Source organism: Colletotrichum costaricense (assembly GCF_030867565.1).
Source record: "Colletotrichum costaricense strain IMI 309622 chromosome Unknown Scaffold_9.1, whole genome shotgun sequence".
Lineage (NCBI taxonomy): Eukaryota > Fungi > Ascomycota > Sordariomycetes > Glomerellales > Glomerellaceae > Colletotrichum > Colletotrichum costaricense.
In genome coordinates, this window is record NW_026848238.1 from 1,221,560 (window position 1) to 1,237,446 (window position 15,887).

Sequence of the window (15,887 nt, forward strand, 5' to 3'; positions counted from 1 at the left end):
GGGGAGGAGGAGTAGTCTTGGAGGAGAGGTTTGTGAGTCGTGACTATGAAAGGACTACTAACTCTGTGCTAAGGACCAAGATGGCAAAGGTAAGCTCGGGAAACAACCAGGGGTTGTAACTCTCAAGTCACAATGTTTCGCTCCACTTTAGCCTTTCATTTTGCTCGACTCACACTCATTCAGAGCCGTCCAGTCTCCACGTCCCCGTCATTCTCATGCGACCTTCTCACCCTCTCACCCTCACCCTCACTCTCATCCTCACCTCTTACGCTCATTCTCACTCTCATCACCTAGTCTTTCATTATCATCCACCATCACCACCACGACCTTGACCATGCAAGTACTGTACATATCCAACCCGACACATCATAAGGTACATACGCATATACGCAGGTCAACAAGCCCAGTTCCCCGGCTTCCCGGTTCCATATCCCCCCTTCCTACTGCTCCCTTCGTTTCGGGGAAGCATGACGGTTCCTAGACTCACAGGCTAAGACGCCAGGGACCCCTTCGGCTGGGGCTCTTCCCATTCCCCGATGCCACCAAGGCCGCCAATGCCTCCACAGACCAACATGGACCACCTTAACCACCGCCACGACTGGTGATCCACCCCATGTTCTCCAGCTGCGAGGTGCCCGTTCCTCTACAAGCTGCTGTACGTGCTGCTCGAGCTGCATTCGAGCTGCAGTTGCTCAAACCCGCCGGTCGCCTGTCACTCTGGACGATCCCGCCCGTCCTTAACCATTGCTAGCTTCTAAGCGGTACTAGGTCACTCACTGTGAAGAGCTTGGATACTCGAGTGCCTTGCTAAGAAGTATGGATACAGCCACGACTATCAGCAAGTCCCCTGGACCTGATCTAAACCCGAACTGATGAGGCCTCTGAAGCCATTGAGAGCTTGGGACCAGCCAAACAGCCGCACGTACCTCACCTTGCTTGCCTTTGCTGGGCACACGAGATGTCATGACATTGTTTTCATGTTCATTTGCGATATCGAAGGCACGAAGCTAACGCTACACGTTCACAAACAGCCCAGCACAAGCGCGTTGAGGCGAGCAGGGGAGCAACGGACGTAGGTCTCACAACCACATGCTCGTCTTGCAGATGCCATGTCTTGGACGACACTCTCTCACACTCTTCACCAAACCCAATCTGTCTCCGTCTCTGTCGTCTTTCACATTTCATAATTGTCCTCACCAGCAGCATCGGTATCATCATCATCATCATCATCATCGGTGGTCTGGCCCGCCCTGCCAGAAATGCCCTGCTTCGCCCTGCCCTGATCTTCTTCTCACCCCACCCCAAAATGACGATGAGGAACCAGTGCTGCCCGATCCCACCCCCTTTCCCCCCTCCGCTAACTGCATCAGTACGGTGGTACATACATCACTCGCCTCTCCCCGCCCTTTTCCTGCCGCATCGCGCATTTGAATCGACGTGGCTCGGCGGCCCTTTTTTCTTCCCCCTGCTTTTTCTCTTTCCAAAATAAACCGACATGCTTCAACGTCAGTCCATCGCCGTGAGGATGGTCTCGATGAGGCCCAAACGACGCTGACCGAGTTTCCTTTCATCGCAGTGTATGGAGGCGAGACTGTTCCTCTTGCCCAACCATCGGGGCTGCTTAGCAACTTGGTATTTCCCACCCCCCGGTTCGTTTCGCTTCACCGGCTGGCGGAGTCGATGCCGCCGGAGAGGGTCCTGGCGTCGCTCGCCCAGTCTCCAGAGCTGGTCCCGGATGCCACTGCGGATTGCCTAGTGCTCGGGTGCTCAGGCTAACTTCCAAGGTACCTTACCTTACCTCACTGCTTTGGTCTGCCACGCTCTTTTTCATACTTTTGCCCTAGCTTGATTGCCCAATCGTCGGCTTGTTGGCTGATGTCAATGCTATTATTGTTGAACCCTTGCCCCCTGCTCTCATTTACCTATCCGTACATATCGCTTTTCCCTCCGCTCTCTCTTATGACTTATGTCTCATGGTTCATGTACAGATCAACAAGTGCCAGCCAGCCAGCCAGCCCAGCCCAGCCCTGGTTGCGTTCTAGCTCGGGTCGGCTGAAGCGTTAACTGCATGGGACGTGGTGCCATCGTAGCCCTCTCTCTAGCCCTCCAGCCTCGCCGCTCTGTTCTTACTCTCACTCCCATTCTCGCAATCTTCAAATAGGCTCTTCACGTATCTGGAGGCGTTCATTCGTCCGTTTGTTGCTCGCTCTCCCGCCCGCGGATTAAACATCTGCACGAAACCTCCTCTCAATCTCTTCCCATGTACTGTGTAGCACGTCAGGCACTCATCTTGGTACATGACCTGGATACGGATACACGCAGCTCACTTTCGTGGATACATCCAGGCTGTATGCATCCGCTTTCCGTAACCTTCGTTTCCTCTCCCTTTCTCGGCTGGAGATTCCAGTCATGCCCCTGGTCAGCTCTTACCCTGCCTTTTCCCACCGTTTGCACCTCCATCTTTCACCCCTTTGCTCTCTTGTCGGCCTAGGTACGGAGTACTCATCCGTCTGCTCGATCGTCCACCCCCTTCACCCTACCCCCCGGCTGGCCTTGTACAAGCCCTTGCCTCTGCGGCTTTGAAGCTCCCAATCATTTCCCTCTTCCACCCCGACGGGTCGGCACTCCACGCCAGCTGTGTGTGGCCTTGGACCCCGCCGGACGCCGGGTAAGGGAGCCTGGCAAGCCACGTCCCAATCAACTGTTCGCTCGAAGCTGCGGCCATTTCCCGGTCTCCCTTCACAAGTAGCGTGTATTCACCTTACCTACAAGCCGTGGAGCTATGCCATCTTGTCTCAAGTCCCGCAAGCCCATATTTCCCAGCTGCCTGTTCATAAACCCATGATTGTCGGCACCCATGTACCGGTTGACCACGCGGGGGGTTCAACGACTAGCATATGTGTGTGTGTGTACATGTGTGTGTGTCCAGGGGTGTGTGAGAAAAAAAGAAAGCAAGCAAAAAAACTCTTGAGAGAGTGTGAGAAAAAAAAAAAAGGGAAATAATAACCCAAAAAGATGACGCTAGGAGATCCAAGTTTATCACGACGTTCTGCGGCCAGTACCACACTCCCCACGTCCGGTCTGGTCTCTGGTCTGTGGTCTGGCATCAGACGAAGCAGAAGCACTCACACCCAAGTGGCACACCCCTCTTCTCCTCCTCGCCGCCGCCGCCGCCGCTCCTACTCCTCCTGCTGCTCGTCAGAGACAAGTACCAGGGCATGAAGAAAAAGAAAGGACACAGGAAACCGACGCGGTCCTGCCGTACCAAACCCAAACGGAATTGGGACGTGATGTTGTGTCGTTACTTCTTTGGATCATGTCCCTTTTCTCTCCATCTTCCCTTCCTTTTCTCTCCTCCCACCTCTCCCCATCCCAAGATGCAGCATGCCGTAGGGTACCAGCCCAATTGATCCCTTACCCGTCTGCATTCGTTGTGCAAACATTTCATTGCCTTCAGAAACAGCTTCTAGCTAATCTCGTCCTGCCACATCACAATCTTTTCTACTCCAATGGGATTATACCCATTTGTTTCACGGCCGACCTGATCCCGAGTATAAGAACCACAAAGTTTCGCTACTCCATAATCGTTTGTCTTGAGAGATATCCACGATCCCAAACCGACTACTACAACATTGATCATCTACTGCAATCTGCAACAACTATCGCTTCGACAACCCCCTCGGCCAGTATACCTCTATAAACCTACTCTTTGTTGCTTCGGCCAAACAATTGCACTGCATGTACTCCAGCAAGTCATACACGTCGACTGCCACCATGTCTGCTTCGTCATACAGCAGTCAAGCAGGCACCTGGCAAGAGCGACTTGAAGGTAGGGATCCGCTATGAAGATGTCGGCCGTCATGGACAACGATGCTGACCAATTGTCCTACAGACGCTTGCCGCGAAGCCAACATAATGCCACCCGTCTTCCAGATCGTTTCTGACCGCCGTGGTAAGCTACCTTGCCAGCAATCACCCTAGCCGGCCTGTTCCCCTTACTGATTGATCGTCCTCCAATTAGGCGGCCGCACCGCTTGGTCCAGTCGAGTAACTGTCCACGGCCGTACCCTCTCCGCACGATTTTGGTACGACGGCAAGAACCTCAATAACGCGAAAGAAGACGCCGCCGAAATGGCTCTCAACTACCTTACCGGTTCGAATCCCAGCTCGCCAGCCAACAGCAGAGGCAGCTACTAAAGAAGACAACGAAACGAAAGACGGTTACAGACGTGCAAAGATACCCGCAACTTGCAGCGAAAACATCCATTCGAGCATCAGCGTCTAGCGTCACACTTTTTTGTCTCTTTTATCTTTCAACGCACTTTTCTTGCTCTTACTTTCCTGGGCTTTTGTTTCGGATGTTCAACTGTACGAATACACACCTGGAGTTGAGATTGGGAGACATTGGCCAAATGCCACACGGCACAAGGGGACATCACGGAACATCGGCGTACGGCTACATTTCTACCTACGGTCCATTGGGAGGCTCCGAAAAGGAAGATGGTGCTGAGTTGGTTGAGGAGAAATGGCGCAAAAGAAACATTTGTTTCTCACCACATCAATCCACAAGGGGGCGGTGGGAGGGGCACGCGGCGGCGTGTCTCGCTTCTCTCTGTACTCCTCACACGTGTGGAACAGGGACTGGAGCTGAGAGAAGAAATTCCAACACGAGACAGAACCTTGGCGAAACAGTACCGGCAGAACAGTTGACGGGGTCACGAGAGTCTCTTTCTCATTTAATTCCTTGTTGTTTTGGGCGGCGTTGCGAAGCCGGGCCCAGGTTGGTAATTGGGTTGCAATCTTGGACATTTTTTTTTGCCGTTTATTTTGTTTTTCTTTACGGAGCGGCGTTAATGATGGGAAAAGCAACCACCAGCGCAAGGGATGCTGTCGTGGCATAGCTAGGTAGAAAAGGGATTTCCGTTGAACGGAGCTGGTTCCTCTTGCAAAGTTTCCAAAAGAGATGAGGACCAACATGACGAGACTTCCTTTTTCCTGACGAGGGCGTATCCACTTCTTCCCACACCACTCTGCATTCAATCCACGTGCGACGAGATTAATTCTCCGTTGTTATAGCCTGCGGTGATGACATGGGGATTCTAGCTCACGCAAGGACAAACAAACAAAAAAAAAGACATTGGTGGCTTCATGATGGCAAAGCTGATTACTCTTCAAGACGATGGGCGCTGGAAGGGGGTGTCGATTGGCACGGGGAGGGCGAACGGACATCGTTTGTCCACCTCAATCTCTCTCTGTGTCTACTCTCCCCCACGATGACATAGGTATCTTGGGTTTACTAGTTCTACTATCACCAATGCAGGAGGTCGTTGCGGTGTCGGCGGACGGTGGGCGTGCTGGCTGCTCCCCTCCCTCCCCTCTCCGCCCTCGCCCCCCTGGACAAAGATGAGCTAGGGAGTCTGCTAGCAACGGGACTGCGGCAGATCCCACGCCAACGCAAAGCTGTCTTGTCACCCTAAGTTGTGTTTGTCCGCGGTTGGCCTATGTAAGGTAAAGTAGGAGAGAGAATCTCGAAGGGGGAACCTAGCCAGCCTAGCTTTCATGAACGGTGGGGGAGCTGAGCCAGCTGCCAGCTGGTGCTTTGCGCTAGGGAGCTTGTCAATGGAATGACAAAAGTTGTGACAACTCTTTTCTCTCCCGGTCTGCCACCCCCCCCCCCCCCGTAAAAAAAAGGAATCCCTCCCTAACCCCCGGAAAAAAAGAAAAAACAACCCCCCCCCCCCCCGTTTTGCGCATCCGCGGGATGTGGTGAGAGGAGGGCAGACAGATGTCGCGCGACGGGCAGAGAAAGTGAAAAGAGCCGCTAAATGCCGTACTGCAGGAAATCTGCACGGAGGGGGGAGTGAGTGACGGCGGCGGTGGTGGTCTATGCAGCGTGTGGCGTGTGGCAGGCAAGGCAGTTTGAATCACGCATCCTCTTATTTTTCGGGGCGATTGTAATTTGTTCCCAACCTATTCGGTCTACATGCAGCGAGGGGTAAAGGCAGGTGTTCGGAGATGGGGTTTAGGTGTCAAGGTGTGTGTAGGTGTGTGTGAGTGGTATGTTTCTCTCGCTCTTTTTAGGTATTTTGTTTGTCGAGGAAATTCGCGGCTTCGACATGTGGGCGGCGTTTGTGACTTAGATAGGTAGGTCCCCTCAAGTTCCCCCATCCCGCCATGGGGGCGAATCTGGCAAATGGCACATTGGGGCATTGGCAAAAGGACTGAGTGGGTGGTTGAGAACCATGGAACTTTGGTCCCTTCATGATGGGCAAAAAAAAAAAGTTTGGGGGCGGGATTTTCTGTGTCACTGAGACATGAAAGAACCCACATGGTGAAAGTGCGGGATGTCGACAAGACGTGGACGCCGTGGGCATCGGCCAAGGGATGGGGTGAGTGAATTAGGGATTTCTCTTTTCCAAGACACTTGCTGCGGCTTCAGGTGGGATTTGAGATGGGGGAAGGGGGAAAGGATTTGGATTTTGTTGTTGGTTTAGCGGCCGCAAGAGAGACCTCGCTGATCATCCTGAAGGAGCTGTAAGCCGCTTCGAGGGAGAGTCTCGTGACTGGCGCTGCTTACCGTGCCTGGCATTTGAGAAGAAAAATGCCCGTTGGCTTACAGAGGAAGATGTTGAGTATCACACAGCGAATCTGATGAAGAGGTGTGGTGGTATTGGTGAAGAAGGTCTGCATATTCGGTGAGCGAGAGCGGGAGGTGGGTTGAGATTAGCTTAGGTAAGATGATATGAGGTTCGTCTCGGTAGGCGGCACGGCCCCGACCGGCTTTAAGCTGGGATGTAGCCTGTAGAGGGGACGTACCTGCCTTACCTAATCATCCAGCACCCCTTTCGGAGAGCGGTGCTACCCTTCTCCGGTTAGTGCCCCACTATACTCTGAAGCTCGGGCCCAGCTTGACCTGCAAAGGTGTAGGTAAGCAGTCGACGTTGCGAAAGTGGAGCGGCAACATCCGCGCGACTCAATAATTTTCGTGGATTGGCCGCGCTGGGTCGAAAATCGCCAGTCGAATTCAGGGTACCTTTTCCAACAACTACGACGTCCCGACGACTCGACGCACCTCAATCGGAAGTATAGGAGACGACCTCGGTAATTTCAACACATTAAGAGCAGCTATGTCTCTGCGGCCGAGCCTACAGACCGCCTGCCGGGCGCTCGCGCTGCGGTCTCGACCCCTGGCCCAACGACAGGAACCTCTAGTCTGGGCGGCGACAAAACGAGGATACTCTGACGAGCTGCGCAAGGGTGAAAGGAGCCAGATTCCGGTATTGAAGAAGACAGAGAACGCAGCTTTCCCTCAGGGTCAGGAGGTGCCTGAGTCCGCGCCGGGACAACAGCAGGTATGGAATTTTTGATACCAGGAGGAGGAAGACTATGTGGACGAACGAGGCGGGGAGAATAAGGAATTGCTAACAATCCAATCTTGCAGCCAACAAACGAGGCACTTGAAGCTGCCGCGGCACTGAGCGAGCTCGCAGAGGCGGCAAAGGGACACAGCGCCGGTCTCCAGGGCGGCCTGACGGAGGCCCAGGAGCAGATGCTATACGCCGAGGGCGCCATCCCGCCTACACAATCGGACGGCAACGGCCAGCGCGATCTCGAAATCATAGCTCGCGGCGGGCTTCTCGCGCAGGCTGGGGACGCCGACGAGGTCGCCCCGTCACGGTCCTACAAGTTCCCGCTGCCTACGCTCCCTCTGCCGCCCCATAGCCATCTCAAGTCTCGGTACCACCCCGTGCTAGACCAGTTGACCAACCTGATGATGCGAGATGGCAAGAAGGCCCAGGCGCAAAGAGTACGCCAATCCCAACTCTGGAAACATATGACAAGATCTTGTGTGTCGAGGCAATTGCGAAGAGAATTATGCTGACATTGCGTGCGCCTACGTAGAATATGGCCATGGTCCTCAACTTCCTGCGAACCTCCCCTCCCCCGATCATCAACCCCAAATACCCGCTCCTTCCCGGCGCCCCGCCGCCGGCGCACCTCCCGCTGAACCCCGTGCTATACCTCACACTGGCCGTGGACTCCGTGGCGCCCCTCATCAAGATCCGCCGCATCGCGGGCGGAGCCGGTGGTGGTCGACCCCTGGAACTTCCCGCACCCCTAGCGGTCCGCCAGAGGCGGCGCGCGGCGTTCCAGTGGATCCTGGACGTGGTCAACAAAAAGCCGTCCAAGGGGTCCGGCCGGACGCAGTTTGCGCACCGCGTGGCGGACGAGCTGATTGCCGTGACCGAGGGGCGGTCGTCCGTGTGGGAGAAGCGGTTGGCGCTGCACAAGTTGGGTACGGCGACGCGTGCCAACTTGACTGCTAAGCCTGTCAAGCAGAATATGTAAAAGGGGGTTGAGGTGTGGGGAGCAGGTTTTGTACGAAGACGAAGAGGGGGAGGGAAAAATAAGATGTTGAGAGAGAGATTTGTAGCAAAGCTGTATATTGTACTATATCATCCCGCCCAAATGTCAGAGCTCGAGAGGAGCCTTTCTGTCAAGACTAATTGTCGCCATGAAGAGTGCGTTGGTGGTTCAAGTCTGAAGGCCATGATGTGTCAAGAAGGACGGATTTTGCTCTAACATTCTGCGAGAGCATCCGCATCACTGTGTCAGCGTTGCGCACATTGCCGACGGCATCATCCCCGGCTCATAGCACAGTCTCCAGACCCTCTACTGTACCATTCCTAAGTTGTGACGAGAATGCCACATCTCCCATTGAAACTCTCCCAGGAAGCCACGCTACCCTTGCGGAAAAGACTGAGAATGGCTCCGGCGAGAATCCAGGCAAGCATCAAGAGGCCTCTCGCTATCGCGACCACCGCGTTGCGAAATGACGCCCGGCATGGTCAAACGGCAGACGTAGACTGCAACACAGCCTCAATGTGGTGTAGATAGTTCACTATGTTGTTCGCAAAGGTCTAATGCATCACTGTGCCCCAAAGGATAAAAGGCGGGGTCTCAACGAGGCGATGATAACCAGAGTAACAAAAGGCGTCTGCAAATCTCCGTAGCCCGAAGAGATTCCCGTATTCGATTTGGACTGCGGCCAAGCCACGATACCGTCGTGCCGGCGCCCAGGAGCATTTTCAAAATGGCTTTTCACGTGATGGACAGGTGACGTCTTGTCTTACTGTCTCTTCTCTCTTTTCTTCCCAGAAAACCCCGGGCGGTGCTCTGGTCATTGCCTACTGCCCGTACCGTACTGGCTGGCCTACCTTTCCGGGGCGGGCGGCTGAAAGAGTCTTGGGAGTGGCGTTCTGAGGCAATCGGCGCCGTCCACGGTGAACAAATCACCTGCCAAGAAGACGGCCGGTCTTGGCGGTAAGACGCCGGCGTCGTCATCATGGCACTGTCGGAAGCACTGTGCGGCGAAGCGTCTTGCGTCCTCCCCGCCGCTCGGTAGATGTGAGTGGAGGCTGAAGTATACCTTTGTGGGGTGATACGGAGCGCGAAACGCAGGACGGGTTGGACGGGGACGATGGCGGAGGCCGCGGGACGTGAGTGTTTCCTACGGGGTTGTGCTTGTGGACGAAAAACCACCGAAAACAAATATTTGTAGTGGGGGCGGGTAGGGAATGCGTCATTCACTTTACTTTCAAGTCAGTTTCCTATCGTTTTGGTCTGAGTGCTACACAGTTGAGTGTTTAGCAACCCAAATCTTTGAACAGAGGGGCACAGAACGCTTTCTTTTCAGGACAGTTACTCGCTGTCAATCATTTGACCATTTTTCTCATTTAGATACCATACGATAAATCAGCTCTGAAACCAGCCCTGTCGATCTCGTTCGAACATCGAGAGATAAGTGAGTGTTTCTCAGATCTTCCTCAGATGTTTGTTTACCCATTCTTTTTTTATTCTTTCTGGTTTCAAAGCACAGTGGTCCTCGGGTACGTACACCTACCTGTTTGAGACGGTTGAGTGGGCACAGAGCATATGTACTCTTTGGATGGTTTGCATACTTGGGGATGGAGTGTCGTGCATCAAATCAGCAGACAAACGTCGGAGAAGGGAGGGCGCTGGGGGCGGCGTAAGCAGAGTTGGAGGTGACATCCCATCTTTCGATTGAGTTTTCGTGGGGCAGCAGCCCAATGGCTCTCGGACGATTCATCGGAATAAGAATGCACTGGATACAGAAAGGGCACCACGACATGGCACCAATTACTTTTCCAGGTTGTATAAGTGAAGTGGGATGAGATGGGGTACCTCACCGGGTTTCCTGAGTGGGCAGGTACCAGTGGTACCAAGATGGGTGATGACGAAGCACCCACGGCACGCAGATGGAGAATGAGAAAGGTTGAGCAAGTAAGAAGCTGTCTCTCTCGGTCTCTCTGCAGCACTAGGGCGCTACGAAATGGGTGATCTTCTTCAGACTCTGGGGAAATGAGTTTGGGCGCAAGAGAGCAGAGGAATACGGCCCAAATGGGGTTGGCTGGGCTGGATAAGGTGCCCATGGCTCCATTGCCAATCTCATCCCATGTTCAGAGAGTCTTTGCCACAGCAATTGACTCCATGTCAAGTGGTAGACTCCCTTGGACAGAAGAGTCAAAGGACAGGCGATATGTTCATCAAGAACGTAACAAAAACGACGAATTTGGATCGGATGACTGCATTGCTCAGGCCCTGTCTGCACCACCACTTTAAGCTCGGTGCATGTCAATCTATCGATCCGTACAGAGTACTACAGACACAGTCACGGGCCAAGGTCACAAAGGCAATGAAAGGAAAGGCTACGCACTACAGACTAACACTCCGTACACAGAAAACGAGGGAGGGCGCCGTCAATAGTCAACTGGTGTCAAAGATGTCGACGCTAAAAGACGGAGCACCTACCCCTCCTCGATCCCTTCCCACCATCCACGTTATCCACGTTCCCCCCCTCCCCTTTGACCCCTTCTGATCCTCCACCGTCCCATTTCCACAACCATCTCTCTCAAGTCCCGTCTCTCAGAACCTAGAGGTGCCTCCGGTGCCTGCCACCCGCAAAACCCAATCCCCACCTTTTCTTCTCTTACCTTACCTCAGGTTTACGGAGTACTTCGTACTGGTTCGTTCCCAGCCTGCGCTTGTGTTGCCGCTGCCACTGCCACTGCCACCGGGGAACTTTGGGCTGGACTGGGACTACCGTAGTAAGGTAACCTTGGCTAAAGTAGTACGGGAGGTAAAGAAGAGACTAGGAACCACCTTACCTTACTTTCCACCCTTTCTGAGGATACCTTACACAGTACCTTACCCTGCCATTCACTCACTCCACTACCACCAATCGTGTGTCGTGCGCTACCTTACCCTCAGGTTCCTTCAACTCCTTGTTGTTTCTCTCCTACCTTACCTTACCGCACCGCACCCTTTTTTTTAACCCTTCTCTTCTCCTCCTCCCCCTACCACCGCAACTAACTATTCCTCCTTCATCTGGTCTTGGCAGTTCGACTCGTGCTTCATAAGCTAATTTAGGCCTCCACACACAGCGCACCTTCCTCACTTTTGGTCTGGTCCCCAACGGAGCCATGATCTAAGGAGCCTCCGCCGACCTCCATATCCCAACTGCCCCTACACAATGCTGTTTCTGCCATCCAACTTGCACCGCCAACGTCAACATCGCAAAATCATCCCCCGTTAGATTTATCACAACCACGTATATCCGACCCGAACCAGACCCCCGTATTCGATTTTACATCAACGAAATCATCACTACCCTCAAGCGAACGAGTTATCACCGCTCTTGTACCACAAAAGCGACGCTCGTAAAGTCCTGAACGAGGCTCCTTCCCCGCCAAGAGCGCAATCCGACTTTCGACCCCATTCAAGATGTCGCACCAACCCATGAGCATGGAGGCCATGCTCGACGAGGAGAGAAGAGATGTTCTGGCCTTGCTCGAGGGTACCGCTGCAAGATCCAACTGGAACACGGGCTCGCCCGTCTCTGCACGCTCGCCATCGCCCTACACAACGCCTCGCTCGCCCGTACGAAGTATGCTGGATATCGGCGCCGATGGAGGTTCCAAGAGCCCACGACTCGGAAACGCCGTACCGGTGCGCAGCATGTTGGATATCAGCGGCCCTCCGGCTCCCGTTCGGAGCATGCTCGATATCAACACCTCGGCTCCAAAGCAGGCTGCCAGTGCCGGCCCCAGTTCTCCAGTCGAATCTCGCGCACCTCATCCGAGAACCTTTTCCGATTCACACTCCCAAAAGCCCAGCTTTGGCCCGCGAGCCCCAATCAATCGAATGGATCCGACACTGGACTACCAATTCTCTGATATTTCTACCAACAATATCGGAACTGCTATGCCGAAGCGCAACACACAGGGAAAGGCGCTGGGCGTGAAGAAGCCGGGCGGCGGTGCCATGGTCGACGTCATGCGCGGCAACGAAATCCCCGGCATTATCCTTCCCGGCGACAGAGCCCGCCACGGCTCTATTGCTAGCAATCCCGTCATGGGTGGGAGAAGCTCGAGCAGAGGTCAAGGCAGCAAATCCAAGTCTCCTCATGGCAGACTGAGCATGCGCTCCCGCTCGCCCAATGTCAGTGGTCGGCTCCAGCAGATCCCTGGAACTGCCATTCTTGATGACGGCCGGGTGGTGGACATCTCAACCGCCTACCGCAAGCTGTCGGATGCCAATTTGGCATTCTCAGGCGGAGGCCTGTCTGGGCTGGCCGGACGCAAAAAGTCAAGCGCAGACGATGCCGGACTTGGACGTCTTACCAAGGACTACCTCAGCCCTGATGGAGAGGAGCTGGAAGACAGCAGCGACGATGACGCGCACAGTTCTTCTGATGAAGAGAACGAGAGAGGACGTAAGATGTCGCCTCGAGATGAAGAGAGCAATGCAAAGTCCGGCAGCTCAACCGACAAAGGTGACCGCAAGACGCTCAGTCTACTTGCCGCGGCTGAGGAAGAGCGTAAGTAACTCATGCTCGTGGTAAATTCAGGTGCTAACAAATTTGCAGGCCTGGCAGTCAGTTCCAAGCAACCTCAATACAAATACAAGTCATTGTTAGACGAACCTTCCATCACACTCACCAAGCCAGGCGGCGAGAAGTCAAAATCCAAAGCAGGCATCCGCCCGACCACGGCGTTCGACAACGAGCCAGGCTCGGGAATGGCGTCCGCTGTGAACTCGGACGATGAGGAGGAGCTCAACGACATCAAGCGCGCGCAGAGACTTGCCTTCTCACGTACAGAAACCCTCAACAACCCCGAGTTTTCACGAACTCTACGCATCATCATGCGCGGCGAGTTTGATCAAATCCAGAAGTCGGCCGAAGAGGAGCATCATAGGTTGAGAAAATACCTGGTGGCAACCGATCTCAGCGAGGAGTCGACACACGCCCTGGAATGGACGATCGGCACCGTTCTGCGAGACGGCGATACTCTCATCTGTATCTACTGCGTCGATGAAGAGACTGGTATCTACTCGACCGAGGGAATCATGGTCCCCGACGAGCGTGCCGCGCATCAGGAACAAGCAGCTGCTATCAACGCCATGTCCAGCGCCAAGTCACCGCCGCCAAACATGACCAGCGCCCCGCCTTTCCCTCACCTTCCGCGAGCCTCGGCCTTGAACAATAGTGACTCTTCTTCGCCGGCACCGTCCAGTAGGGAGCGCGGCCGCGCTGAGGAGGAACGTCGTCGTGCGGTTAACGACATTCAGGAGAGGGTTGAGCGGCTGTTGCGAAGGACTCGACTTCAAGTGCGAGTGATTGTCGAGGTCATTCACTGCAAGAATCCAAAGCATCTCATTACCGAAGTGATTGATATTGTCAGCCCTACGTTGGTAATCCTGGGAAGCAGAGGCCGTAGCGCTCTCAAGGGGTTAGCTATCCACCCCATTCAACTCCACTGTTTAAAAACCTGCTAACTATTGAATAGTGTGATTCTTGGCTCGTTCTCCAACTATCTTGTCACCAAGAGCTCGGTGCCTGTCATGGTAGCGCGAAAGCGCCTTCGCAACAAGAGCAAGTACAAGAGAGGCCCTCTCAAGCAGGTCAACGACCTGAACAACCCGGGAACCAAGAGCCTCGCCAACGCCAAGGTTGACTAGAAGGATCCCGCGCCGAGGCGTAGGCTGTCAGGACTGTGGAATCGCTTCAACGCGAGGCGAGCGTCGTGGACTGAGGAGAGGGAGGAGGTAGAGCCGACGGAGCAGGTGGAGCAGGCGGATCGGCGCAAGAGCGCTTGATGAGCAACACAATTTCCTTTTCATCATGTTCGTACAAGCCTTCCATTTTGGACAGGCCTGAGACACATATCCCGGGCACTTTGTGGGAGAAAGCTTGCCGATTGGGGATGGGACGAAGAGAGCGAACGTGGTTCAGGCTAGATACGAACCACGCGAGGCGTCTCACTCGTTTCTTATTTCCCGAGGGGATTTGATGATTAATCATGTCATAAAAAGCGGTCTAGCAGCAGACACAACAACCAACAGGGCTGAATTCATACTCCATTCTACAATTTCAAGTCCGTCCATGGTCTATGGTTCAGTCCTATCAAGAGACGTCGCGACAGAACGTGAACAAGTCGGTGGCGTTCAGCAATGAGAACCCCGGTGATATCCGGGCCGACGTGATTGTGCATGGACGACGGTGGATAAATGCAAGAAAGGGAGCAGATGAGTTATGCCAGTCCGAAATACCTTTTCTGACACGGGTAAACGAACGTTCGTCATGGTCAAGAAGGAGTCACTCTTGAGTAGAATAGAGTCGTCGTTGTCGTCTGTAAGAGGGGGGGGGGGTCCCGCCCGGCGACGGTTGATTCGGTGACGGGACTGAGAGAGTGGGGCACTGGTGCGGGGTGATAAGATAGTGAAAGTGGCTGATTGGGGCCAACTCAGTTGCGTTTTTTCTGGGTCCTCTTGTTCAACTGGGCCAGTCCCGTGTAAGCCTGAGATTGCCTGCCCGGCATCGATGGTACGTACGCAATTGTGCAATTGTACCCTGTAGGAACGGGGGGTTACCGGTAGGTTGAGTGTGGGTTTTCATTTGAGGTTCGTTCTGATAGAGCGTGGGCTAGCAATGCGAGAAGCCTACTGTTCTCTGTGGTCACTGGTGTACTGCGTAGCTTCGCTCTGGGTAGGGGTTTTCGTGCCTTGATCCATCATGACATGGCTGTGTACGTACATCTTATGTGTGGACATGCGCCGATTGGTACCTCTCAACTTCACGACTTCATACAATGCCTACCTAGTGTGCCAGTTCTTAGGCTGGCCCCTCCCTTGGGGACGCGAGTCTTGGGTTCCCTTGCCTACACTACCCGCGTCTTGTTGGCGTCGCCGTCGAATCGGATGCTCCCGAGGCCTTGTCGGTGAGTCACTTTGATTGGATCGCGCAACTCTTTTGGAAACGTCAAGAGACGGGACTCGGGAGAGGTTTGTTTGTTTACGTTCCAAAGTGGAAAGACAGCCTGAAAGTCAGTGGGAAAAGCAGGACCCCGCCTTCCCATTCTCGTGCTCGACATTGGGTGACGGGGTCCCGTGACCAGGGATGCAACCACTTAAACGTCCGAGGGGCAGACACGCTTGTTTCCTAAAACACGAACGACGCGGGTTGAGCTGGGGGGCGCATGGGTGCTTTGGGGACAGGGGGAGAGGTCAGAAAGGGAGATACGGTTTAGGAAGAGGAGGAGGATGGTGTTGAGATGTGTTTCCGGCTGCTCATTAACTGTACCTTATTGCTCTATGGCTCTTGTGCAAGTGGAAGGACGGCAAACTGCGAGGGCACGGGAGAGCGCAGAGCGAACAGAGCAGGAGGGTACGTTCTCGCGCAGGTCAATGTTCGGTGTAGGGGCCCCTCTCCAGCCCCTCCCACCCAATCCAGGGCCTGAAATCCGGCCGCTCCCTTGACAGGATTCGATCTGTGATTGGACGACGGCCTCGAACCTGGCAAGTGG

At 54.3% G+C, this 15,887-nt stretch overlaps 3 protein-coding genes across 3 annotated transcripts; all 3 read left to right on the forward strand.

Annotated features, from left to right (window-relative positions):
• Window positions 1-3,738: 3,738 nt before the first annotated feature.
• CCOS01_09242 (uncharacterized protein) lies at window positions 3,739-4,197 on the forward strand (the record flags this gene model as incomplete). The annotated part of the gene is made up of 3 exons (XM_060457401.1): window positions 3,739-3,829; window positions 3,893-3,952; window positions 4,022-4,197. The coding sequence occupies 3 exons, from the start codon at window positions 3,739-3,741 to the stop codon at window positions 4,195-4,197; spliced, it is 327 nt and encodes a 108-aa protein (XP_060312101.1).
• A 2,930-nt stretch (window positions 4,198-7,127) lies between these two features.
• Window positions 7,128-8,349, forward strand: CCOS01_09243 (30S ribosomal protein S7; the record flags this gene model as incomplete). The annotated part of the gene is made up of 3 exons (XM_060457402.1): window positions 7,128-7,352; window positions 7,442-7,807; window positions 7,903-8,349. The coding sequence occupies 3 exons, from the start codon at window positions 7,128-7,130 to the stop codon at window positions 8,347-8,349; spliced, it is 1,038 nt and encodes a 345-aa protein (XP_060312102.1).
• Window positions 8,350-11,805: 3,456 nt separating this feature from the next.
• Window positions 11,806-14,043, forward strand: CCOS01_09244 (universal stress protein family; the record flags this gene model as incomplete). The annotated part of the gene is made up of 3 exons (XM_060457403.1): window positions 11,806-12,901; window positions 12,950-13,814; window positions 13,872-14,043. The coding sequence occupies 3 exons, from the start codon at window positions 11,806-11,808 to the stop codon at window positions 14,041-14,043; spliced, it is 2,133 nt and encodes a 710-aa protein (XP_060312103.1).
• Window positions 14,044-15,887: the final 1,844 nt, after the last annotated feature.